The sequence below is a fragment of the Prinia subflava genome, chromosome 17, assembly GCF_021018805.1.
Source record: "Prinia subflava isolate CZ2003 ecotype Zambia chromosome 17, Cam_Psub_1.2, whole genome shotgun sequence".
NCBI lineage: Eukaryota > Metazoa > Chordata > Aves > Passeriformes > Cisticolidae > Prinia > Prinia subflava.
In genome coordinates, this window is record NC_086263.1 from 2,153,229 (window position 1) to 2,180,567 (window position 27,339).

At 44.8% G+C, this 27,339-nt stretch overlaps 1 protein-coding gene across 2 annotated transcripts in view; it reads left to right on the forward strand.

Annotated features, from left to right (window-relative positions):
- Positions 1-246: 246 nt before the first annotated feature.
- CLUAP1 (clusterin associated protein 1) overlaps positions 247-27,339 on the forward strand; it is a 55,423-nt gene continuing 28,330 nt past the window's right edge. Inside the window, exons 1-8 of one of the 2 annotated variants that reach the window (XM_063414220.1) lie at positions 247-398; positions 886-997; positions 2,179-2,263; positions 6,245-6,421; positions 7,497-7,592; positions 16,915-16,998; positions 18,592-18,725; positions 20,092-20,233. In XM_063414220.1, the coding sequence (XP_063270290.1) occupies positions 377-398; positions 886-997; positions 2,179-2,263; positions 6,245-6,421; positions 7,497-7,592; positions 16,915-16,998; positions 18,592-18,725; positions 20,092-20,233 (852 nt within the window). In that variant the 5' untranslated portion in view covers positions 247-376. Of the gene's footprint in view, positions 399-885; positions 998-2,178; positions 2,264-6,190; positions 6,422-7,496; positions 7,593-16,914; positions 16,999-18,591; positions 18,726-20,091; positions 20,234-27,339 lie in introns of those variants that run through there. The other variant, XM_063414221.1, reaches the window with a different exon arrangement.

A 27,339-nucleotide genomic window follows, 5' to 3' on the forward strand; every position in this document is an offset into this window, starting at 1 on the left:
GGAACAAGGGACAGGACAAGACTACACAGTCCTAAGTGTGCCAGGCGTAGTTTAGGTTGGATACTAGGAAGAATTTTGTCCCTGAAAGGGTGATGAGATACTAGAATGGGCTGCCCATGCGTGTGGTGGATTCGCTGTGGCGGGAGGTGTTTGAGGAAAGCCTGGACATGGCACTTAGTGCTGTGGTCCGGTTGCCACCGTAGCAGTCGGTCACAGGTTGACTCGCTGATCCCAGCGCGCTCTTCCACCCCAATTTATCCCGCGATTCCGTGGTTCAGTGTCCGGCCCGCCGCACACTTCGCTTCCCGCGGGGTTTGGCCCCGCCGCGCCGCCGTAGCGCGTTCCCTCAGAGCCGCGGCGGCCGCGGGTCCCGGCGATGTCGTACCGCGACCTCCGCAGTGAGCGCGGCCGGGGCGGCGGGGCCGGGCCGGGCCGGGCGGGACGCGGCACCCCCGGCCGGGCCTCCCGGGGTCCCGCTGCTCCGCTCGGCCGCACACGGCGCTGCCGGCGGGCGGTGCCGCGGGGGGTGCGGGGCTGAGCCCGCCGGTCCCTGCCTGGGAGGGGTCTCCGCTGCCGGGGGTTGGCACAGCCCTGCACGGGCGGGATTCCGCCCGCCGTAGGGAACACAACTGAATGCTGTGTTTGCAGGGAGAGGCTGTGTCCGCGTTGTTTCAGCTCCTTGAATCTCATTTAAAATGCCTGCTTTCACTTTGGCGTGTTTTCTGTGGCTACGATTTATGTTAATTATTGAGGTTTAATTTTTAACAGTGCCTTGCGCTGGGCGTATCTCGTAGTAACTAAGCAACACTCTGGGGGAGGTGGCAATCTTGGCAAAGCCTTTATTAGATATATAAGAAGGAATCCCTGCTCTTCCTCATTTTTCAGATTTTACTGAGATGATGAGGACGCTGGGGTATCCTCGAATCATATCCATGGAGAATTTCCACACCCCAAACTTCATGCTTGTGTCAGAAGTGCTGCTGTGGCTGGTGAAAAGGTTGGTGATGAGACCAACAAATTTTGGGCTGACACTGGGATGCGAGGAGTGTGCTTGGAACTGATGGTGTACCGTGAAATTGGGGAACTCAGTGATATTTAGTCATTCTTTGAGCTCTGCTCTTCTAAATACCAGATAGAAATGTGATAGTTTGCAGGCTTTTAGCTTAATGACACAGCCTGGCGTAGCAAAGGGACTCAGTGCTGGCAGAGGTTGCACCCTGACTGTGGGTTCAAAAGTAGCCTTGTCTCTCTCACATACTCTCCAATTTCCACAGCCATCCTGTCCATGTCTGACCTTTTATCCAAGCTGGGTTTGGATCTGTTGTGGGAACTTCACCAAAACCCAGCCAGTTCTTACCTTGTTGCTACAGCTGGTGGCTCAGCCTGGTATCATCCTGCATCCACAACATGTTTAAAATAAATAAAATGATTTGGTTCTAATCTACTACTGTCCAGTTGCAGTTTTACACCCACTTAACCCACTGACAGACTTTGGTTAAATATTTCTGGATCTTGAAGTGTTATCTGAATTATATGTTATCTTCTCTCTCCTGCTTAGGTGTATAATTAAGGGGGTTTTTAAAAGATGATAAGGTAGAACATTATAATTGAGACCAACATTGACCAGTTTGCCTGATTGCTACTTTTTGGCCTGGATTAATAATTAATATCCATTAAGTTTAATTAGCAAGTAGTTAGAAATTTTTTGAATATTCTTGGAGTTGTAATGAAATAGGGATATACTCACAACCATTCAAAATTACTTGGATTAAGTTGCCTAAATAGTCTTTAAAATGCTGCTGAGGGTCCAAATCACTGAATTTCCCTTTATTCTTCCCTGGTTCCTGCAGCCTGCCCCCTTCTAGAAGTTTCTGCATCTCATGGGGTTTTTTAAGCATTTCACAGATGTTTGTTTTTCCCTAAGGTTCCTTTACTTGTGAGTGTGTCTGGGTGTGACCTTGTGCAGTGTGCCAGGTTCCACAGCTCGTGCAGTTTGTACAGACTCACCGTGTGCATTCCAGGCTCTGCATGCCCCAGTCTGCACTGGGAGTTTATTTACACATTTATTTTTCAGTGTTGTGTTTGTGTTCAGGTTTGTGTTTGATTTTGGCTCACAGGTAAGCCAGGCTCTTTATTGTTGCCAGGGCCTTGTTCTGATCTCAGCTGTTGTTTGCACAGGTACGAACCTCAGAGTGACATTCCCGGGGACGTGGAGACGGAGCAGGACAGGGTTTTCTTCATTAAGGCCGTGGCTCAGTTCATGGTGAGTCTGCCCAGGAGCTGTGCTTGGGCTGGAATCCTGAAAATCTGAAATCCTGGTTCCATGGCAGCTTTAGAGCTTTCTCTCTTAACCCCACCGAGTTTCCCTGCAGGGGGTGGCTGAGTTTGTGTTGCATTCTGGTGCTGCTTTGTCCCTCAAGTGTCCCGGGCCAGGCTGGACAGGACTGGGAGCAACCTGGAGTAGTGGAAGCTGTCCCTGCCCATGGCAGGGGGTGGGACTGCATCAGCTTTAGGGATAACTTTCCAACCCAAACCATTCCATGATTCTGTCATCCTGTGTCTTGTGCGAGTGGAAGTTTGAAGAGCCCAGGGCATGCTGTTACTGCAGTTAATCTCTGCAGAACTGGGATCTAAATATAATACTGGGATCTAAATTGGGATCTAAACCAATATTCATCCTTATCTCTCTTGATAAAAGATAACAGTGGAAGACACAGCTGTAGATGGGAAATGTTTCTAAACCATTTAAATTGTTGTAGAAGAGATCCCACCATGGTTATTGCTAACTTTGGATGCCTGTGCTTGAATACTCATAGTTTCTGATGTTTCCATTATGATATAAAATCATATATTGGTATATGTTGTATGAGATTTCCCATAGATCAGCGCATGTGTTCTTTTCTCACAGATCAGTTTTTTATGCATGAGGGTATTTGGATTGGGCCATCAAATTTTTTAGTCTTTTGGAGCAAAAGAACATTGTCCTTCACAGAATTCGTGTTATTTTGAAGCCGTGTGAGCCTTTGATGTTATCACACACTTAGATTAACACTTTTCATTATCTGAAAAGAACTTTCTGGCGCTGCAGGTGGATCTGGAAGCAATGGAAGCTTTTATGCTGATACCAAAGATGAATTATAATACTTTTTTTTAAATCTTAGAACTTATTAAAATGTCATTTTAACAATATTTCCCTTGTCATTTGTAAATAGTGTGCACCATAAATTCTCCCAGTTCTTAATTTTGCCATGTTGAGAGCAGGGTACATTCTTGTACATATTAGAGTGTACTTTTGAGCCCTGGGGCATCATGAGATGAAGTGAGCAGGTCTGTTTTGTTTGGAAGGGTTTCCCCCTGCAAGCACAAGTCTGGAAGAAATAATGTAATGCTTTTCTATAGCTGATTTTTTATCCAAAATCCCAGGGGTTTTGGAAAATTACATAATATGATTCAGAAAATGAAATGAATGGAAATTACTTTAATCATCCTGTACTTAGTCTCAGTTAATATTACAAGTTCTTGTGGGGATTATTGTAGGTTTTCAGCATTTTCAGGGTAAGAGAAGCTTGTAGACAATTCCTTAATAATTCACTGTCCATGCAATTCACAATTATCTTCCCTGCATCCGTGGGCAGATGGGAGATGTGATGGAGACAGAATTGTCTCAGAAGAGAATGTCAGGACAGATCCATCACCAGGGAATGTAACTGGAGCTCTGCTCTGCTTTACTGAACAAGGAGTGAGGAGGTGTTAATTTTCCACACAAATTAGCTACTGCTCTGTGTTCCTGGCAGTTTGAGAATTTACCAAATGTCTTCTCCCCCTAGAGCTGCCCTGATCAGTGGGGCTCAATTCCTGGAACCTGCTTGAGCCCACTTGGGTCCAAATTTGCAGTAGAGTGCAACAGAAAGCTTCCAGTGTGTTCATTGCACAGAAGTTCATTCATGAAAACAAACTCAGCAACTCAAGGGCACAAAACCCTTTGCAAGAGTCAGAAATCACAGACAGATTTGGCTTCACGATAGTAACAAAGCAGATTGTGAAGTTAGGCAAATTTTCTGGCTGTTGCTGCTGTTCTTGTTGTCTATTTATATTTTTTTATTGCATTTTAACCATCTGATCTTCAGAATAAATAGCTGTGGTTTTTAATGGTTCTGTAAATCTAGAAATGTTACAAAATAAAACAACAAATCAAATAGGTGAGTGTCTCAAACTTGAAGTGATGGAATTGACTTTCCAAACGTGGAGTTGTCTTCTTGACTCCACAGTGCCATTGTGCCAGTCTGAAAAATATATATACTTGTCTGTGTATTTTTTGTTTTTAAGTAGCCTTCAAATGAAAAACCATTTTTTTGCTCTTACTAAACATTGATTTTACTCCTTTGAGAGTGAATGGAGCTGAAATTGGAACTCCTGTTTCTAACAACATCCTTTATAATTTAGTGCACCAGTCCCCTTTGGATAGGGGATGTTTAACAGAGTCTGTCAATTTAATGACTACTTCTCTTAAAATGGAATACTTGCTGTTTTCTGCAATTAATTTTTTAGATTGCTTCTACTACAAGAGAAGGGAGGTGAATATACCAGGCTTTTCACTTTGTGTCTTGGCTCATCTGAGGTCATTCTGGGACCAACACTTCAAAAGCAGTTTGGTGTTTTTTGTGCTGTAAATCTCATATACCCCTGGCTCAGGGTGCACAACGTCAGGAGCCTGTTCTGGAAGTTTGGGCTTCAATTTTCAGGAATCACAGAAGTTCCTGAATTGGCACCTTGAGCTCTGGCAGCCTTGGGGCTGTGCCCATTCCCTGGAGCCTGTTCAGTGCCCCACCACCCTCTGGGGGAAGGATCTTTTCCTGAGATCCAACCTGACCCTCTCCTAACACAACTCCAGCCATTCCCTGGGTCCTGTCTCTGCAAATTGATACAGAGAGTCATTTTCCTCTGCTGGATTGAGATTTTGGGATGAGATGAGCAAGAGGAAAATATCTATTGGAAATTAAATCTGATTTTAAAGTCAGAAAGTCTTGACAAAATACACCTGAATAAACATGGGCCAACATCCCTTTGCTTTGTTTCTGTGGAAAAGCAGGACCCAAATCCATGGTTTGAAGTATGGTGCTTTTCTCTTTTTAGTTTCACAGGATTTTTTCCTTCAGTCCGTTATTCAGTGAAGCTCAGTGCAGAGCTTATAATTGTATTGTACCAAATATTGTAATATCTGAGTCTCTCTGCCCAGCTTGAAGATCCTCCTCTGTCAGAGCCTGAGGGAATGTGAATTCCTCCAGGAACACTGTAAAACCAAAGCTGTGTAATACCACCAGTGACTCATGGATAGGCTCTACCTGCTACAGCATTCCCAAAGGAGAAACATTTCAGCAGAGGTTTCATCTTAAAAATATACTGAAAAGAAGATGTTAACTCACTTTTGTGCTTCATGTGTCATTTTTAAACTTAATTTTTGGATCCATAGTGGGTGATCAATTTTTTTTTTGCTTCCTTGTTTAGTTATGCCACCATAAAGATTCCCTCAAAGTTTAATCTGAAATTTGTGCCTGGCTCCTTGTGGCTATTCATTTATAATATAAACTTACCAGGAATTTCAAGAACAACACTTGTGTCCTTTCTGTGACATAGTAATTTCCCTCCTTTATTATTTTAAAGCCCACAAAAAGAATATTAGAGTTTTAAATACTTTTTTCCTTATTGTTCTCTCTCTACCTTTCAGAAATGGGAGGGAAGGGAATAAAATCACTAATATCATAGCAGGGGAAAAATTGAGAGAAACAATAAAACATTTGGAAGGTGCTGCTGGAAGAGAAGACAGTTAAATTAGGATAACTGATCTTATTCTTGCAACTCATTAAGGGTGAAATTTACCTCTCTGCAGCACCATCACAAGACCTGGGCAGCACTTACTTTCCACTTAAACTTAATTTGAATTTAAGTGGTGCATAGGGTTTTTGCTGATCTTTATTCAGGGAAGAAATAATGATAGTTTGATGGTTTTTCTATAAATGTTCTGACATGCAGAAAATGCACAGCTTTCAGAAAAATTTCTTCTAGAAATACCAGCATTATGATGAGGCAAACCGAGTGTCCAAACAGGAGGAATGACTCTGTACAGCAGGGCCTGGTGCCCCCAAAAAGAGCTTTGAATGCAGATAACTGAGGATTTGTTCTTTGAGTGCAGATAACGGAGGATTTTGTTCTTTGTGACTGCTGAATTCCTTCTCTCCTGCCCAAGGCGACCAAGGCTCACATCAGGCTGAACACCAAGAGGCTGTACCAGGCCGACGGGCACGCCGTGAAGGAGCTGCTCAAGGTCGCGCTGCTCTACGGGGCCATGAGCACCCAGGGAGGGGCGGCTGCAGACCCCCCTGAGGAGGACAGCACCCAGTTCAAGTTTGATCTGGACTCTAAAGTAAGCAACATTGGTACTCTTGTGTTCACTTGGGAAAAACTCATCTGTTTGCTAGCTGAAATTTAAGTGGAAAATGTTCTGGCGAGGCATTGGGTGGGGTTTTAAGGCAGACTTTCAGTGAGTGGGGTTCTGTGAGTCTGTGATTTGTGTTAATCTCTGAGTTCTCAACCAGAAGCGTAATACAAGGCAACACTGGCACAAAATTGGTTCTCTTTGTTTGGAAATCCTGTTGACACCATAGAAATATTGTAGTCAGCTGGATAAAAATTATTTTCTACCTACTAAACTTTTGCAACAGTAGGAGCTTGCAAAATACTGATTGATTTTCAGCCCATTTTGTTGAAAGGGAATTCTTCCTGTGACCCTAAGAAATCAAAGCTGTTCAAGCCCTTAAAATAAAAGCCATCTCTACATATTTTAAAAGCACCTTCTCTAAATATTAAAAAACCCCTTAGACAAACAATAACCCAGCACTTTGCTAAATGAGAGGAATTGCTGTTACTACTTCTGTGGAAGATGTCCCTGCCCATGGCAGGGGTGGGACTGGACAGGCTTTAGGGTCTCTTCTCAAACAAACCATTCGATGAATCTCTGTGATCCTTGAGAAAATGACAGACTCAGAAGTGATTCTTCTCGTGTAAGTCTGATGTGTCTCCCTGAAAAAATAACAAAAAAACACTTGGTAGATGCTCAAAAGTTCATTACTTACACTGCAGGCTTGTCCCATTCCTTTTGATATATGAAGTTTTTACTTCTGCTTATGAAAAAGGTGATGTTTCCCTTTGTCCTGGAGAGCACATGAACCAACAACTGGCTGAGCCACAGTTCTGAGATTTATGGGTTTTTTTCCTTGGCCTAAAATATTTGGGGTTTCACTCAGAAACCTGTACCTGACGTGGCCTCACCTGGGTTCTTTCAAAGCCAAGAGAGACTCTGTCCACTCTGATTCTAGTGCACAACCTCTGGCAGAGTTTGACCTCCAGTGCAATTTGGACATCAAAATGAGAAATACCGCGGGTATTCTTTGTGACATTTGGGATTTTCCTGCTATTCAGTGCTGTTGCTGTGTTCCCAGATTGCTGACTTGAAGGCAGCTAGACAGCTCACTTCTGAAATCACCTCCAAAGGAGCAATCCTGTATGACTTACTTGGCAAGGAGGTGGAACTGAGGGTAAGTACACGCTGGAGAGCATGGAAAAACTTGTGTTCACTGGGTGCCTCAAAGGAAATAAGAGAAAAAAGTCTCAGTCCTTATTAATGTCTGCATCTGACATGAATACTCCATGAGTTTGAAGGAATGGGCCTGACAGTTTGAATTTCCTTCCTATTCATGGCTGGACTGCAGGCAGTCTAAGAGAACAGCTTGGCATTTTCAGCAGAACACTGAAATACTCTCTGTTTGTGCAGGCTGTGGTGGTGGGGATGGATATTCTAACAGATAAATGATGAATGCTGTTAGTTTTCCAAGGGCAAGGCTCATTATATCTGTGGCAGGAGCTGGAGGCATCACAGCCTGCAGGGTACATGTTCTTCAGCTTAGCTGGAGAGGTAAAGAAGGAAAATCAAAAGCTGTTGTATGAAGCCAGTGCACACTGCCAGGAAGTCTTGCCATTATTTCCTTCAGTGCCTTTATCTGCAACCCTGGAGGTTCTGCATTTTCTGAAAATGCCTTTAAAGGAGGGAGACCATGCATGGTGTGGGAAATGTTCAGATGTCTGAGCTGTAGCCTCTGAGCCTCGCCAGTTAATACTCCCAGATCCTTGTTTGATGGAGTACAGTGGTTCAAAGGGTGGCTGATACCCTGGGAAGTTCCTCCATGGAACAGCCTTTCCTGCTGGATCAGACATCACTGTGGTGTGCAGGGTGTTCATATTTCAGGAGAGAGGGAGCAGTGATAATCCAGTTTAACTCAACATGCACCAGTGTCACAGAACTGTTGATCAGTTACTTCTCCTCTTGCACTCTGCCTGATTTCTTGGCTTTGAAGGAGTTTTCACACAGCTGCTGTGTGATGTGCTAATATTTGCTTTAGTGAAGCATTGGATCCTTTTGCTCTGAGTACAGCATCCCCGTAATTCTGCTAAAAGTCAAATAAAGATCACTTCAGGCATTTTTAGAAGTACTCAAGAGTTGATCTGAATGGGTGCTGTTTAGTCACTTGAAATCAAGGCTCTTAGGCCACCAAGTTTAGAGCTGGGCCCTGGAAAAGGGCCAGGCACAAGCAGAGTGTGCTGCAAGCATAAGCTGAAAAATGAAGAGATGAGAAAGTGCTTCAGTATAGCCACTTCCCAGTGGGGCCATTAAGAACTCTGGAGTGGGAGCCTACTTCGAGGTATCATTTCTGAAAGGATTGGAGTTCTTAGAGCAGTGAGCACGTGTTCCTTGTGGCTGAGTACACAAGATGGGGCCAGCTAATGCTGTCCAGGTGCACAGGTTGTGTTTTTGCAAAAAGGTTTGGCAGATGGAACTTGTCTTTAGGAAATGCTGTCCTGGGAAAGGTGACCTTCTGTGCCATTGGCTTTGCGTGGCCTAAAGGCAGCAGGTGACAGTGACAGTACAGGGAGAGCCTCCAGAGAGCTGCAGAAGAGGCTTTGTGCTCTGTTCCTTATGATTTGAGGCTGGTTCCAAGGTTTTTAGTGTTAAATTTGCTAAATCTGAAGGACCCATTTTTGGCTGGCGTGTTAAATGTCAAGTTTGGTACATGCAACAAACTTGAGACTTGAGCGTGTAGCAAAGCAAACAGGTTTGAGGTGAAAAGTCAGAAGGTTGCAGTTTTGCAGTGGAATTAATTATCAGCCCCCAGCTCTACCTTTCACTTGAAGTATGAAATTTGCCCATCACAGGAGAGGCTTAGAGCCAAATGTTGCTGGGTTTTTCATCACTGTTGGGTCTGGGGTTCTTGTCAGTGCTGAGGGCAATCAGGAATTGCCTTTGCTCATCCGCCACATCCTCCCGGGATCCTTCACGGGGAGGGGCTCAGGAGACCTCAGGGTTGGCATCCTCTGCTGCCCTTCCCTCCCATTCCAGGTGGGGAAGAGCTGAAGTTCATTCTGGCTTTGGGTGGGGAGTAGAGCTTTGCTGGCAGACACCAAATTAGTTGCCATTAAACCAAGATTACTTTTATTACTTTTTAACGTGCAGATTATTGATTTCCATTGGTTATTTTCTTCTGGCAGTGCCTGGCTAATTAATGCTCACACTTAGTGGCACTGCCAGAGGGTTTGTGCTGTTGAAGGGCAGGGGAGTAGTGTGGTTTAGTTTTTTATTCCATTTTATCTCCTGAAATCTGTTGCATGTGCTAAAATCTATCAACAGCTGTCATAGTGTTTAAAGGAATTTGAAAACATGGGAGTTTTATGTTCCCTGAACCTCTTTTCTCTTTCCAATCCATTCATTTCCAAATATTTAAATAAAAACTCTTCCTATCTAAGCTTCAACAGACTGATGATAAAGTTTGTTTCTATCCTAAGTGAGGATGGCTTCATTTTCCAGGAACTGTAAAGGAAATGCCAGCAGTTGGCACTAATGGGTTGACTAGATTTGTTTTCATAGTCTGAGCAGCTTTTGGGGAAAGATCACTGGGGAAAAGTGAAGTAAAAGTCATTATTTCGTTTGGAAATGTTGACTCTAATTTGCTCCACAACCTTTACCTTCTCTGTTGGAGTCTTTTTGTACATAATTTGTATAGAAATTGTGTAGAAAAACTTCATACATGAGATAAATTTCATTGCTCCAAGACATGAAACACTTTTTAAAATAAATTACTTTCTGAATGAAAACAAATTTCAGCTAGAGAAGAATTTAGGGGAAAGGTTTGGTTAGATGTATTGGAGGTAGAGAGTGCTGTAAATTTATGTACATATTTTTGGGGAAGAGTTGAGGTCTGATTTCTTGGAAATGTGGTTCTGTGCCTTTCTGAATCTTTGCAAATACCTTATTCCCTGACTGAATATACAGTTCTTCTGTATATTTAAAATGCTTCCCAAGTAATGCTAAAGAAGAATCTTTAATTAACATCAGAGGAAGAAACAAAACCTACAGAGTGTGCTGAATTCAGACTATGATGTTGTTAAGTTATGTGGGAGAAACAATCCCAAGCAACCCCCAAAGCTGTATTGTCAGATGCAAATCCCAAATATAATTACTGAGCTCCATGGAAGCTCCCTTGTTTCTAGCCCAGCTGTGGGTGAGCTCAGTGCAGGTTATTGGTGTCCCGTGGCAGGGCTGGAGACACAGAATTTTTATTTTAAAACACATTTAAGCATTACACGTGCAAGGTAATTTGCAGCTTCCACTCTTGCTGGTCCAATCTTGGAGCACAGAAATTGCAGCTGGGATTTGTGGAGTTTAGTGGAGCTGATGAATGAGCTTGGTACCACACAGTGAGGTCCCTAAATGAAAAGCCAATTCCATGCAAATTCCATGCATGGAGAAATACATCTTCATCTTTCTTGTTTCCTTTTCTGCCAAGGGCACTTTCTTTGCATTTCAATGCTATGTAACTTTAATTTCCAGAATATTTACAGTTTTCTTTGGAAGAATAATCAGGCATGTTGAGTTCTGGCTTTCTTTTTTTGCGTGGGGCTGGTGGGGTTGATTTGGATTTGAGATGGGGATGAGGAGAGACTTTGTTTGGATTTCTTTCTCTGTCTTCCTACACGATGCTAAATGAATGGAGAAAAGAAGTTGAAAATACCAGTCTGTCATTAAGACTGTCAAAGCCCAAATCAAGAAAAGTAGCTAGAGAATTAATGTCAGCACTCAGGCAAAATGCAGCACTGCTTCCCTATGCATTCCCTTCTCTGGGATCTACACAGAAGAGCCTTTCTGTACGTGGAAAAAGATGTTGGAAAAGCCAGTGGTGCTTTGTATTCTAAAAACATGGCAAGGTGGGGAAATGGCCAGATTAACCTTTGGGGGAAGGGAGGGGTGATGAGCTGGTCCAAATCATTCTTCAGCTCAAAGTAAAGCAGGAATGAGACTTCCAAGGGCAGTTGTCCTCAGTTGAGAAAGGGTTCTCTTGAATTATCCTACAAAAGAAATCCAAAAGGAAAAATTCCTGCCTGTTTATAACTCTGAGTGCCTCCCACTCTGCTTCTGCCAGAGGTGCTGGGCCACAGCAGCAGGAGCCTGTCAGGAAGCTGCCCTGCTCAGACTTGCTGAATTATTTGGCACAGGAAGGTAATGGAGCAAAAATAATCCAGAAGAAAACTGCCTCTGTGCTGCTGACAGGCAGTAAGATTTCTGACCTTCTCAGGCTTGTTTTCATTTTATTTACCTCTTAATTAGCTGGAAGCCCTGCAAAACTGAAGAAAAATGAAAATAATATTTTCTTTTAAGGCTTTTAGCTTGTGCTGAAGGTGGACAATGCTGTGGGTTTATTTTCTAATGCTCCTCTTGGCACTTAGCCCTTCTGTGCCCTTGAACAAAGTGTTTATTCCCTGTATCCCCTCCTGTACATAAAGGAATTGCTGAATTTGGTAGATAAAAGCTTTTAACAGCCACATGAAGTGTTTGCCACTCTGTGGAGGATAAATTAAGGAGTAAGTCCAGGGCACTGCTCCCTGTTATTGTTATGGATGCCCACAGCACCAGCTCGTTCCCAAACTGATGGGAGTCATCGAGAATCTCGTTACCAACTCAGCTGGGAAAGGCTGGAATTAAACTCTTCAGAGCCAAAGGCATTTAGGCCCAGCTGTGGAACTGAGGCAGGGTTAGTTCAGCACAAAGCCTTGCCACTAAAGACATTTCACTTGGATCTCTTTATTCCCAGCTTTTGGATTAAAGAGCCCTTCCTTCCTTCCTTCCCCCTCCTGCTGCTGGTGCTGGGGGGAGAGGGAGATGTGATTTCAGAGATGGCTGCATCACTCCCTGCTCTTTGGAACTTAACTGCAAAAAATCATTTTATTGGGAATGTTGGAAACATTTTTCCGCCTGCCAAATGTTACTTCTGGATACGAGACACTGCCTGAGGGAGGCTGATAAATGAATTTCTCTCATTTCCTGGGCTTGGTTACAGACCTGCCACACACAAAACTTCTAGTGGAAATTTGTAACTTGAAATTGCCACAGCTCTGGAGAATTACTTGGTTTGCTTCAGTTTGTCTGAAACTTTTTTTTTTTGCTTCTAACCCAAGCCTAACCTATCACTTTGAGGAAGAGGGCTTATTGCAAATTGGGAAGCCAAAATTAAGCCTCACACCTGAGATCCAGTGTTGAATCAATATTAGATTACTTTAACCAGAACTGCAGTTGTGTGTATGCATTTAAAGTCAGAAATTATTTTGTATGAACTTCCCAGGAGTATTTAGCTTGAAGAAATGGCATCAGTTGTAAAGTAGTGCTTGGCACATTTCTCCTGGCATTTTGAAGACCACTTATGTCCAGTGGAAGGTGTCCCTGCCCATGGCAGGCACTTGGAATGAGGTGAGCTTTCAGGTCTCTTCCAACCCTGTCCTTTTCTCCTTTGTAAACCAACCAGCAATGCCCAGGCAAGGCCATTTCTAGCTGATTGTATTTGGAATTTCACTCACAAGCTTAGCTTCTTCTAGAGCAAGAAGTTCCTCAATCTTCCCACAGTCTGGAGGAGACATCCAGGCCACCTCCTGGCCAAGGAGCCATGAAGTGACCCCTGTAGTCCTGAGGACTGATCCAAGCTTTACCAATGCAGTCTGTCCTCAAACCCTGCACAAAGTAAATGAAAGGTGAGCATTCTGAGGGTGTGGAAGGATCACAGGAGGCACATCCTGGGGGTTGTGAGCTGAGGGTGGATCAGTGGCATCAGCTCCAGAGCCAGAAGATGGATGGACCTGGTGAGGGAGGGAACAGAGCAGTGTAAATTCATCGCTGTCAGAAAGCTTTAACATTCCCTTTCCTGCCTCAGCAGAACCACATGCAGGTCACTTCTGATTATTTTTGATCCATTGAAAAATTATGTTTTCCTGTTGCTTCTCTCTCCCAGGCCTCCTTGTGAAAAGGGTTTTAAATGCTGGGATAGCTGAGGGTTTGGGGCACTGATTGAGGCTCTGCTTTGCTGAGTAGGGAGTTGTCTTTGTGGACACCCTTTGGAGACTGCTGAGATGAGCATGAAACCAAGCAGCATAGTCTGGAAGCAGCAAAATTCTCAATTTTTATGATTTTAATGCCCTGAGGGGGGAAATGAGCTGTTGGGAAGGGTCAGATTCCTTCAGAAGGATTAATGTGCCTCATGAGCCTTCCTGTTCTTGTATAAGAGTCCCAAATCATCCATCCCCTGGACTGGCCAAGTGTGATCCCAACGTGTATGAGTGAACTCCCTGAGTAATGGACTCCCAAAGGAGAACTTTGTGGCCTGCAGGGACAGCTGGGATTGCCAAGGCCCTGTTTGCAGGGAGCAGGGGATGTGGGGCTGCCTGGAGTGAGGCTGAAGTGGCAGTGAGGAGAGCACAAACCTCAGAGTGTATCAGGCTTAGAACTCCTGGAAAACAAAGATTTAACCTGTGGTCAAAAAGAATCATGGAGTGGTTTGGGTTGGAAGGACCTTAAAGACCACCCAGTTCCACCCCTGCCATGGCAGGGACACCTTCCACTAGTCCAGGTTGCTCCAAGCCCCATCCAGTCTGGCCTTGGACACTTCCAGGGATCCAGGGGCAGCCACAGCAAGACCAGTGTGTTAGCAAAAAAGGTTTGCTTTCTGTTCCTTACTACAAAAAAGGTGTTGAGAAACATCTGCTAGACCTTGAACTCATCAGAACATGTTATTACACCACATTTATCATCAGTGACTTGTGTGCTGGTCATGCCTTATTACTTGCCTTGGTTCGTTCCTGCCGTTTGGAGGAGGAGTGCATCCATTTCTCCATACATCAGGCACACTGGAAGCTGCTTTATCAGCTTTTGGGCCATGGAAATGGAAATCCGTTATCAGTTGAAAATGCTTCCTTGGGCATATTTGCAGAATGGGTTTTGCAATAGTGGCTCTTCATTGTTAACTGGGAACGAAGCTCTTGGGGAGAGATTCCCAGTAAGGGAAGTGGTGGGTGCATTTTCAAAGGGTCCTTCTTGAAAAGAGATATTAAAGATAAAGCTTTGCTCTCTGAGTGTTCATAGGGTGACAGGAAATGGCCCAGTGGCTGTTACCCAGGGAAGCTGTGAGAGACATCCACAAAAAAATCAGTAGTTTTGATAGTCTCACCATATATTTATGTTTCCATTATATTTCCAATATATATTACTATTTTACCATCATATTTAATATCTCTTCCACTTAGACTTGTTACTCCAGAGAGTCAAAGCTGGGTTAGGGGCACTGTTGTAACAGTGAAGTTTCTCTGCCCATCCCAAGGCAGAGTTTTAGGGATGAGCTGTGTGTACAGAGGATTCTCCTCTCCATGTCTTGGGGTGTGAGGGGTTAATTGCCCTGACCTTCTCTTTTTCCAGCCTAACCCTGATTCCACAGTCTGAAAAGACAAATTCCAGCCTTTCCACTGCTCTGCATTTCCCTGACAGATTTTTCCAGGCAGGTGTGGCTGTAGGACTGAACCTTGTTGTAGAAAACAGCGTGGATTTCTGTGGAAGACTGTGGTGTGTACCTGAAACTTCAGGGCTGTTAGAGGGAAGATGGAAGAAGGAAAGACATTAAACTTGCATAAATTATTCCACCTAAAAGGACAGATCCTCAGTTTTTCCAAACCAATCACCTCCACTGTGCTCCTGCCCAGTGCACAGGGCACTCCCCATTGCAGTGCCCTGTGTGTGTTCTGGGGCGTTTCACCGGGCTGCTGGAGGGGAGTTGGTGAGGGAGTTGTTTATGATTACTAACTACAGTCCTTGCTGCTCCTTTGACCTCTTTGCAAGTGGAAAGGACAATAATTCCTGTTCCTCTGCTGTTTTGTTTGAAGTGTGTTTGCTCTGTGGCACAGATCCTCTGCGCCCAGGGCAGTTGGCAGGGCAGTGTTTGCACCAGGCTGGGCCTGACAAGGGACTCACAAATAAACAGTGATTTTTCTGAGCTTCTGAAATGCTAAATGTTCCCAGAATGACAACTGAGCTGCATCATTCTTCCCCACCCTCCTCCAAAAACATCTACCTATGGAATTATTTGGGAATTTGTATTGCACAGATGTTTTGTATCTTAATTTTGCCCAGATGAACTTTCTGCTTTGGAGTTTGTTTTTCTCTGTGGACAGAGAGATGTTCGCAAGCACATCAGGCAGTGTGAGCAGTCATTGCCACCAACAGATGTAACTCCTGTCACCCTCCCCAACAAACAGAATATTTGTTCTCCTTCTTTTCTCCTGCCAGGAAAATGAACCTTTGTGCAGCATGTGGTGGGATTGCTCAGACCTGATCCAGCAGAGGGATAAGCTCAGCACAAAAAGCTGCTTTTATTTTTCTGCTGGATGAGCTCCCAGGTTGGGTTCACCCTGCAGTTCCCTGGACTGGAGTTGGTGGGAAGGGAGCAGGCTCTGCTGGAGCTGAGCTCTGCAGTCTGGGGAGTCTGGCACAGCATCTTCGCAAAGTTACTGGAGCTCCTTCCAGAATTCCTCATCTAGTGGGCTGGGTACAGCCTGTGTACAAAGCCTTTTTAGGTTCTTAATGAGATATTTTCTAGAGAGATACTTTCTCCATCTTTCTCCACCTGTTACCGAGTGTTTTGCCAATGTAAGATTGTTCTAGGGACAGGGAGCTGCAAAATTCTCTCTCTTCCCTTCCAGTGCCAAGCAAGTAATCTGAAGGTTTTATGTAATGACCAGGTCAGTGTTTAAGGCATCAATTAGGCAAGTGCACACCCTAGCCCATGTGTCCCCAAAACTGCTGAGAGAGGAGGTTTTTAATCCTTTGGGAACTAAACAAGGATCACTGTGATTTTTGAGGAGTCTGACTCACTCAGTTATCAGAAGCAGAAATGCCATAGGTCTGCAGTGTGTGATTTTCACACGGGTGTGGGAGGCACATGGAATCATGGAATATCCTGGGGGGTAAGGACCCACAGGGATCATTCAGTACAGGACACCCCACAATCCCAGCCTGTGCCTGGGACCATTGTCCAAAGGCTCCTGGAGCTCTGGCAGGGTCAGTGCTCAGTGTCCACCTGCCTGGCACAGTTTGGTGGCTGTGTAGTCCTTGTAGCTCCACACTTTTGGAACACTGTGCTCCTCTACCTGCACTGGTGCTTCCATGGGTTGTGTTGTAGAGGTGATGGAATGTTCTGTGCCCTGCTCCACATGTAAAATCAGAGCAGTTGCCAAAAATCTGCCTGAAAGAATACCTGCAGTCAGACTCACCTCATTTGGAAAAGATGCCTTGATTGCTCCCTCCTGCTAGTCTCAACTCACTTAACGTTTTCATCATCTCCTGGTCTCTAAATCATCTCAGCCTTGGTGAATAAACACTAAATCCTACCCCATTTATTATGCAGATGATCCTATCATTGTTGCTTGATCACCCTCAGTTCTGCATAAATTAGTGCCTTTGTGTAGTGTTTAAATATATTGGTTCATTTAATTTCATAGGAAGCAAGGACAGAATCTATTGCCAGACCTTTGGAGATAAATGAAGATGAGAAGGTGATGAAAATTGCCATTAACAACGTTCTGGTAAGCAAAATATTGTTTATTTGATTGTAAAATTATAATTTTTCTGCTGCAAGAAGAAATTAGCTCTTTTTATCAACAGCCTGGGGTAAAGAGTGCCAAAGCCATCACCTGCAGCTGCAGTTGATGCATCTAAGAGCTGCTCATAGCCCCTCTCATGGGGGAAAACAGATTGTGCTCATATTCCCTGCCTCTGTTAGGAGCTTCACCCCAAAAGCTCTACAGGAGGGATAAAAACTGCCCAGGTCAGCACAGAAATCTCCACCCTCTGCCTTGTCTGAGCCCAGTGACCTCTCAGAGTCAGGGCTGCAAGGAGTGACCTGGGTAGCTCCAGAAGTGCCTCTGGAGTTGGGCAGCTGGGCCCTGGGAGCAGGACAGCTGAGCTGGCCCAGGGTGAGTGAGGAGAGCTGGCACTGTAATGAGGATTCCTGCCAGGGCATCCCTGGGGTTCTTGGTGTGAAGGACTTTAGGTCTGTCCTGCACTTGCCAGCGCTGTCCTTGCTCCAGTGCCTGGGTTCCTGACCTTCTGAACCTTTAGCTGCACTGTGTGAGGAGGGAGGTCAATAACTCCCTGTGATTCCTATCAATTACTTCACGGCAAACTGTATTCAGTCCAAGTGTTTGATTACAAGAGTGGAATTCCAGGTTTAAACAGCTAGTTGATATTCAGGAGAGATTCCAGGCAATCTTCCCTTCTGTTTTGCTTCTGCTCACATCCTTTGTGAATACTAAATGTTGTTAATGTGCATTTCTTACTCCAGCTGTAGAACAGATGAACTGAGAACTGCAGGAGAGAGGGACTGGCTTCCTGGCAAACAGCAGTGGCACACACTCAGCTCCTTAATCCTCGCCCAGTTCATGGCATGGCCTGTTGGAGCTGAGCAGCACCAACACTCCCTGCTGGAATTCCAGCAGTGGAATCCTCCCTCTCCCTCTCTCCCTCCAAAGATGCTCGTGGTTTCTTGAGCCTGAGCACACTGGGTGTACTCAGCTCATTTGAATCAACTGGAATGTTCCCACTGCCCCTCCTGGTTCCTCTAGCATATGTTGAAATGTTCAGGAGGCTTCCCAGATTTTGAAAAAAATGGATAAAGCAAGACTTAGGAAAGGATGAAGATATTCAGATATAGGAAGTTCTTTATAAAACTGACTTGCATCTTGAAGAGAAAAGAAACATTGTGGAAGCTTCAAATTCCCTAAAATAGTACCAAGAAACAAATGCATATCTCATCTGTTTATTCAGAGAGAATCATGGAATCATTCAGGTTGGAAACAACCTGAATGATTCCATTAAGATAAAATCCAGAAAGACTTTAATGATGCCAAAAGATAGGCTTCTTCCTGCCTTCAACTGCTTCTTCAGTGAAAAGAAAAACTAAAGTTACAGCTGTAGGGCTTGTCCTTCTTTAAGGATGTTGGGAAAAAATTGTAAATGTCCAGTTAGTTCATTATCCTGGCCACAAATAACTTTTTGAATGAATTTCCATTGCTTACTTGAGTAAACACAGATGAGATTATCCAGAACAATGTTCAGCATCTGAAAGATGAATTTGATTATCCCAGTGCCAGCCGTGGTTCACCATCCTTCTCTTTCAGGAAGAAGTCCAAAAGACTAAAGACATGTTGAATAATGTGAGTTTGGATGAAGCCAATTTGGAAGCCAAGATTGAAAAACGAAAATTGGAACTGGAGAGAAGCCAGAAGAGGCTGCAGACTCTGCAGAGCGTTCGGTAAAGATCGTGAACTGATAATCTACTGCAGGAAGGAGTGAACATAAAAGATGGAACTGGTGCAAATTGTCCCTCTGTTCCCAGAGGATTCTGGTGTTCACAACCAATTAAAAAAATTCATTCTGCAGCCCTTGTTAGGATCAGATCCTGTGGGCACTGGTACAATCTGCCAGAAAATTCGTAGAATCACAGAATCCCAGACTGGTTTGGTTGGGAAGGGGCCTTAAAGCCCACCCAGTGCCACCCCCTGCCATGGGCAGGGACACCTTCCACTAGCCCAGGCTGCTCCAAGCCCCTTCCAGCCTGGCCTTGAACTGCCAGGGATCCAGGGGCAGCCACAGCTGCTCTGGGCACCCTGTGCCAGAGCCTCACCTCCCTCCCAGGGAACAATTCCTTCCCAATATCCACTCTACATCCCTCCTCCTTCAGTTTGAACCCATTGCTCCTTGTCCTATCACTGCAGTTCCCAGTGATGAGTTCCTCTCCCTCCTTGTAAGCTCCTTCAGATACTGGAGTTCTCACAGTGTTCAGGTTTCCAGTTTGGGTTGATTTCTGGCCTATAATTAAACTGCAGGTTTATACAATCTGCAATCTGACCTAATATTAAAAAAAAGAGAAAATATTAAGACAAGGGAGTGGTGGAAGGAATGACCTGGATTCACATCCCCGTTTTATCAACAGCGCTCTGCAGGAAGTGGATTGGGTGGGTGTGAAGCTCTGTGTAAACAGCAGCAGTGGTTTTTGGGGTGCATCAGTCAGCTCTCAGGTGTGATCACTTCATCATGCTGTCTAATTAAACCTGTAATGACCCAGGACACTTTTGTAGCAAGTAAGTCCCCGGCGAGTAGATGATTTGTCAGCCATGCTACACACAAGCTTTGTGCAGTTGTGGAACAGCAGGATAATTAATTTAACATTGCCTTCCTAGGGGGCCAAAATGCTGCCTTTGTGCCTATGTAAAAGAAGAGAGCTGTACACAAAAACCTTCTCTTTGCTTTATGTAGTTCCCAGGATTGTTTAGTGAGGGACTTTTTCTTGGGCTTTTATTCACTGAAGCGGTGTGACACCTTAAAAACGAGGGGTGTTTTGTTTCAGCAGACATGGAAGGGCAGCTGCAAAACCAAAATTGCATTTCAGAATTCTGTATATCCAGAGCAATATTTGTAGACTCCTAGAATCACAGAATGGCTTGGGTTGGAAGAGACCTTAAAGCTCATCTCATTCCAAGGCCCTACCATGGGACATCTTCCACTGTCCTAGGTTGTTGCAAGCCCCATAAAACCTGGCCTTGAGCACTTCTAGGGATGGGGCAGCCACAGCTTGTGTGGGCAGATTTCACTGAGTTCTCTGTGCTTGCTCTCCCCAGTCCTGCTTTCATGGATGAGTACGAGAAGATTGAGAAGCAGCTGCAGAAGCAGTACAGCACTTACCTAGAAAAGTTCCGGAATCTCACCTACATGGAGCAGCTCCTGGAGGAGCAGCGACAGACAGAGCAGGAGATGTTTGAGGTAGGACAGTTTGGAAATGCTCAGCAGGACTGTGCAGCCGGCAGATCGTGGCTTCACAGCAGCAAATGTTTTAATCCCCTTTTCCAAAGCAGCACATCAGGAGTTGATGGAGTGACTGGCAGGTGAGGGACAGTCCAGTGACTGTGGCTGCTCCTGGCCAAGCACAACAGCACAGCTGCATTTTCTGTTAATGAAGTGAAAGCAGTGATGTGTGATGTGATGGCTCTTGCCAGTCTGCCCCCTGACTCATTTTCAGCTGCTGGGTTTTGTTCATGAAGAATGTTTTCAGAATTCCTGATCTTCCTTTTGCTGCATGCAATGGATGTGCTTACTTCTATTGCCTGCTGATGTGTAAGGGTTTCTCAGCACGAGGCTCTTCAGGTATCAATGGAAACAGCCAAGACCACCAGTGAGGAGATCAGATGTGCTGGGATCTTCCCCCTCATCCACTTCAGTTTTGTTTGAACTCTGCAAGTTCAAGAGAAGGCAGAACTCTGCCTTCTCTTGAACTTGCAGAGTTGTGTCAGTTCAGTGTGATTCTCCTCAGGGTTAATCTGCATCTGTCTCTTGTTTTGCTCCAGATTTTCTTTGGGTGTTTACTGGGCTGCAGTGCTTTCAGCCAGCCTTTCCTTCAGCTTCCAGCAACTTCTTGTTTTACTGTCATCCTTGTCACTGTCATTACCCACTCTGTTGTCTGTTCTTCGTTGAAACACGTTTGAGTGAACCCTCTCCCCTGGGATCTCAGTGCTGCTGGGTGTGCTGCACCTGGAATTACAGAATTACAGCATCCCTGGGGTTGGAAAAGACCTCTGAGACCATGAAGTCCAACCTGGGAGCCATCCCCACCTTGTCACTAGCCCAGAGCCACCAGGCTTTCCTTGAACACCTCCAGGAATGGGGACTCCAAACCTCCCTGGGCAGCCCCTTCCAGTGTTTAACAGCCCTTTCCATGAGGAAATGCCTCCTGATGTCCAACCTGGACCTCCCCTGGCACAGCTTGAGGCTGTTCCCCCTTGTCCTGTCCCAGTTCCCTGGGAGCAGAGCCTGACCCTCCCCAGGCTGTCCCCTCCTGTCAGGAGTTGTGCAGAGCCAGAAGGGCCCCCCTGAGCCTCCTTTTCTCCAGGCTGAGCCCCTTTCCAGCTCCCTCAGGAATTTTCCAGGCCCTTCTCCTTGTGCTCCAGACCCTTCTCCGTTTCCCTTCCCTGGGCCTACTCCAGCCCCTCAATGTCCTTTCCCTTGTGAGGGGCCTACAACTGGACACAGCACTGGAGCTGTGGCCTCATCAGTGCAGCCAATTAACCCATTGTTAATCAATGCTTCCTCATTCCACCACCACCTTTTGGACACAGGGAAAGCCGTGCTGTTGAAAAGTCTTAAATATTTTGCTGTATTATTTGCTTGAGGGATAAAATAGCTTTTCAAAGCTGATGTGGGCATTGGGCAACTTGTTCATCCCTGTGAAGCATTTTCCCATCAAGTCCCTCTTTTCACAAGCACTGTCTCTGTAGGTGTTTTTTCACCTTATATCTGAAGTCAGTTCTAGCTCTCTGTCCAGTTCTTCACCATATCCTTGCCCCTTGCTCACATAAAGTCTTCAATTAAATCATAATCTTGAAGAGAAGCCTAAAATCTGATTTATCCCACTGAGACTTCACAGCCAAAGGAGAAATGCTTTGAGCTGAGCTACCTGAAACTGTTTATGAATTCAAGTGCAGAACCTTGTTAATGAGTTGGTGCTCAGCTCTTCGGGGGATTTTTGTTAAAAGATAATAAGCAAAGAAAAAGCCTTTGTCATTAACAGCTGAGCCGTGATTGGAATATGGAGAGCACACTTTATTTTTCTTTTTTCTCCTCCTTTCTGTGAGACTCCTGGGACTCTACACATATGGTTTGGCTTGTGGTTTCCTAGGATAAGCAGGGAACAATGCTTCAGCCTAATGGAGAATTAAAGAGTATAAGAAGTGGTGACAAAAAGATGCTGTTTTGCTTTGCACATTTCTATCAGTTGTACCTAAAAATACTTGGAACATATAAAGGATGAGACTCTGACCATCTATTTGTGGCAGGAGTACAGTGGCTCAGGCAGCCATGAGTGTTTTGCTGCAGAAGCTGTTGCTCTGGCAGAAGAAGTGAGGTGTGTGTGTCTCTCTTTGAGCCAAATATTCAGAAGTGCTGGAGTCCAAATTGGGATTTGAAGTCATTATGAGATGTCAATCCTCAAAATCAAACTCCAGGACTTGGGGACTGAAAGAGGGTGAAGAATTTCATCTGGAGAAGGCTCTGGCGAAACTTCAGAGCAGCCTCCAGTGCTTAAAGGGGCTCTAGGAGGGCTGGAAAGGGACTGGGGACAAGGGATGGAGGGACAGGACACAGGGAATGGCTTCCCACTGCCAGAGAGCAGGGATGGATGGGATATTGGGCAGGAATTGTTCCCTGTGAGGGTGGGCAGGCCCTGGCACAGGGTGCCCAGAGCAGCTGTGGCTGTCCCTGGATCCCTGGCAGTGTCCAAGGCCAGGCTGGACAGGGCTTGGAGCAGCCTGGGATGGTGGAAGGTGTCCCTGCCCACAGCAGAGGTGGAACAAGATGAGCTTTGAGGTCCCTTCCAACCCAGACCATTCTGGGATTCTAATCTGGGTCCCAACTAAACCAAGAGACCTGCTGGTGCACTCCTACTTCCAAACCAGGGAGGGGATGCACTGTTTAATCCATTTTGGATTAATCTCTGGCCAGCCTGGAACACAAGGATGTGTCTTCTCACTTCTTTCAGTGTTGATCTGCTTTTCAGGTAGTGCTTCAACACTTAGCTACTTTATGGTGAAGCAAAACTGTGGGTTATTGCATACTTAAAAAAAAAAAAAAAAGAGAACAATTTGCTCCAAAACAATGCTTTGCATGTTGTCCTACAGTTTATAATCTCGTGTCATTTTCAGCATCAACAGAGGAAAAAATAACAAGATAATTACATTTAATCTATTTTAAAACACACTCATTCCAGCTGTCAGAAACACTGAAGATTATGTTGATTTTTTTCTCCAACCCTGATTTGTCTTTTGTTCCACCAAACAAATCTTAATTAACTTCTGCAGTAGCAGCATGAGGCAATTCTTTTATCATTGCTGTGTATTTGCTAAAGAGTTTGCCAGAAAAAGCATCAGGAGTGTAATTAGATTAATCCAGCACTCCCTGTGCTGTTCTGAGCTCTGCTTCCTGGGCCCCTCTCCTTGACTTAGTCCATGTTTTTAGGAGTTTTTGTCCTGATTGAGAGCCTGATTCTGTTGCAGAATAATGAGCCAGATCTGTGCTGCAGTTGGACTCGAGAGTGGTTGGGTATCCACAGCCACTGGGCCTGAGTACAGCCCCTAATTAGCAAAGTGATTTAAAGATTCTAATTAAGTGCCACTAAGCAGTTGAGGCTCTCCAGGCCCTCCCGAGCTGGTGGTTGTGTACATTTTTAAGGTGGTTTTTCCTTGCTGTGGGTGTCCAGCCCCCATTCCCAGTGTTGTCCCTGATGCTCTGCCTGCCTGTGTCAGTCCCAGGGAGCAGAGGTTGGAGTGTGATCAGTGGGGGCTCCTGCCAGGCACTGGCTGAGAAATCTGTGGTAAAAGATTTTTAACAGGCTGGTGTTGAGCCTGAGCCCAGCAGCTAATTGGTGATGGAATAGCTCCTGCTGAGCACCTGCCTGTCTGATGGGGGAGCCCACTGAAATATATGAAAAATACAAAAGGATTTGGCCATTATCACCTGCAGAAGGCAGAAGTCCACACAAGACTCGTCTTTAGAGTGGGTTTCTCACACTTATTGACAACTGTCATGCACTACTTACTCATGGATCCCAGGAATTTAAACAAGGGCCTTTGGTCTTTGCAGTTTCCTTCTTTACCTCTTTTATTATCCTTCTGTTCCTTTGTGCTGTTCATGGAATTAATCCATCTTCCTGCAGTTCTGTGCCAAGGCAGGGATTTATCAGCCATGTCTCTTCAAAGATTGGGTCTTATTTTTCTGCTTTGTAAAAAGATTTAGCACAGTTAATTCATTTTTACCCTGTTTCTAAGATGGAATAGTTTCGGGTGTTTGGACGCAGAAGCTATTAGAACTTTGGCTGGTCTAAAAACTCAATTTTCAGGGGTTTTTCAGATTTGAGAGCTGAAATTCTCTATGGATTATAAATGAATGCCTCTCTTTTAAAGGACACAGACTAATACAGTTCAAAAAGGTTTTTGGAAGTAGCTTATGTAATGCCAGAATAACTTGGCAATTTCCTCCAGCGTTTGCCTTTTTCCTGGAGAGAACGTGCTTATTCTTTCTTGTGCTTCTCAGAGGACACCCCAGAAGTACTTTCCTCTTCACCTGCTTTCTCCTAAGGTATTTTCAGACTGTTTTTATGCTGTTAGTGTGTAATCTCAGTTGAGGAATGCCGTGAAGTGGTGGACACGGGGATGAGGATGTTCTTAGCTACTCAGTCTTTATTTTTGGTTTGGGATTACTTAAGCTGCTTTTCTTTTCATCATTTTGGGGTTTTCAAGGGCATGTAGTGATAGAACAAGGGGGAATGGCTTTAAACTGAAGGAGGAGAGGTTTAGATTGGATATTGAGAAGAAATTCCTCCCTGGGAGGGTGGGCAGGCCCTGGCACAGGGTGCCCAGAGCAGCTGTGGCTGCCCCTGGATCCCTGACAGTGTCCAAGGCCAGGCTGGACAGGGCTTGGAGCAGCCTGGAATGGTGGAAGGTGTCCCTGCCCAGGGCAGGGGCTGGAATGGGATGAGATTTGAGGTTTCTTCCAAGCAAAACCATTCCATGATTGATTCTATGGATTATCAGTAAGCAGCCCTTCATAATTAATCATGCAGTTCCAGTAAACTGACTGTGTTGTGACTTACCCTTTGCAATCCACTCTCCCCAAATAAAATACCTTTTTCATTAAACTCTTTTTTCAGAGCTTCTGATTATGCACATAATAATAAATAGGGATATCTGAGTTCTGCTCCACTCTGAGGTGCCCTTGGTTCTGTGCATTTTGCACTGAACTGCCCCTCTTAAGTATTAAATTCAACATTCCCACTGTGACAGCTGTTTGCTGCAATAGCCAGCACAAGGTTAACATGAAAAGCAGCTGGTTACAGTCTTTAATCTTCTAACTAATGTGCATTTGAATTATGACTGCTTTAAACATTTTACAGGTGCCAGGAGAGCACTCCTGGTCCAGCACTGCTGAATTGTGTGGAATATCAGATGTAAAAGTAAGCACAGGCTGCTGAATTGTTGGTTGCTTCTATTTTGGTCTTTGGTTCAGTGTACAAGGGTGACAGTATTGGTGCACTGAGACACAAACCAGTGGGGAAATGTGGAAAAAATTAGAGCAGGGAGAAGGGAATGCACAGAAAGAGAAGGGGCAGTGGAGCGTAGGAGAAAAGGACAAAAGAAATTATTGGCTGAGAAATGATGATCACAGAAAGGAGAAGCTGGAGATAGGAGGTGGGAGGGCGTGTGGAGAGTGCATTAGGGAAGATGAAAAGGTTCTGTGTGCATTCATTCCACTGAAATAAAATTCTGCACTCCCCTGCCAGTACCATGGCAACTGCCCTGAGGCATGCCTCCCTGCTCCTGGGGCTCTGTTGATACTCTCTCCCATTAAAGCTGTGGGAGAACTTTTTGGGAAATGCAAATAGTTGAGATCAGTTCAATTGATCTCAGTCAGATCAACTCAGTGCTCAAAGATCCGTGTTTTCATAGGGATTATCTGGACATCTGATGTGCCAGGTGGGTGACAAGCTTGCTTTAAGATCCCAGATTTGGGGCCATTTGACTCACAGCTTCAAATTCTTCATATCTGACACACTCCAGAGTTCATTTTATCACAGAGCTAGAGCTCAAACAAGAAATTATTGAATCCCAAATCATTTACAGGCTTTTCTGAGCAATGCAAAAATCCATATTCTACCTCCAGCAGCCCCTGAAGGGTCAAGAGGTTCCTTGTGCCTCAGGGCTTGGTGCTGTGGTTGGATATGAACCCCCTGTAAAGGCTGCTCAGTCTGGTTCTTTCTTGCTGCTGCTATAAATCTGGGCTAGTTCTTTTGTAAATTAAATACTCTGCTCTTGGGGAAAGAGCACAGAGAGGGTCTGCTGAGTTTTTCAGCCGGGGTGAGTTTGTCATGAAGCAGCTCTTTCTGTGAGGGGTGAGATGTAACAGCTCTCACCGACAGCGTGGCTTGGAAATCCATGGGTGACTGTCACAAAGAGAAATCAGAACTATCTGATCTCGAATAAATTCAGTTCTTACCTTGTCTCATTGAATTTCTTGTGCAGTGACTCCTGTGGAGAAGAAGCAATGCATAAAAACAATCTCTAGTGCATTCCAAAGTGCTGCACTGTAGGTTTTACATCTCCTCTTTATCCAGCTACATTTGTAAAGAAGATGAACAAGTGTGGGGTTCCTATTATGGTCTTCCTGCCTTCCCTGCATTATCCTTTTGAATATTCACAAATACTTTAGATATCTGAAATACGTAACAGAAATCACTTGAAATTCACTCAAGATAGGAGACAATCAGATTACTTTAAACAACACTGATCGAGAAGATCAATTTCTGTTTTTCCCCAGAGATCAACATTTAAATCATTGAGAAACATTTAAACAGGGGATTGAAAAAAAAAGCTAAAATAACTCTTAATTTGGGACTGATGTTTGGTGCTCTGCACCAAATGACATAAGCAGGTAGTGTTAAAATTATATATAGGAAATTGAAGTTTATGCTCTGCTGCAAGTACTTAGTGGGAAAAAGGAGCTGTGAGAGTGGCATTTTGATGTGCATAAACATGCATAATCTCATCAGGTGCAAAACAGTGAGGTCTGAGTCTTTAAATAGGAAAATACTTCTCTGTTTTCTGGCTGCCTGAGAGCAGTTCCTAGTTGAGTTGTGTGAGATGTGAAAGTGGAACACTGCGTGTGTGGAAGGTGCCCCTCTGAGGTAAATGTCCTGGCAGAAGCCTTGGCAGGGGCAGTCACTGCCCTGTGCAGTCCCTGCCTTCTCCTCCCAGAGCTCCGGGATCCTCTGGAGAGGATTCTGATGTTGGGATAACCCATGGGCCCAATTCTGCATTTCAGCAGCT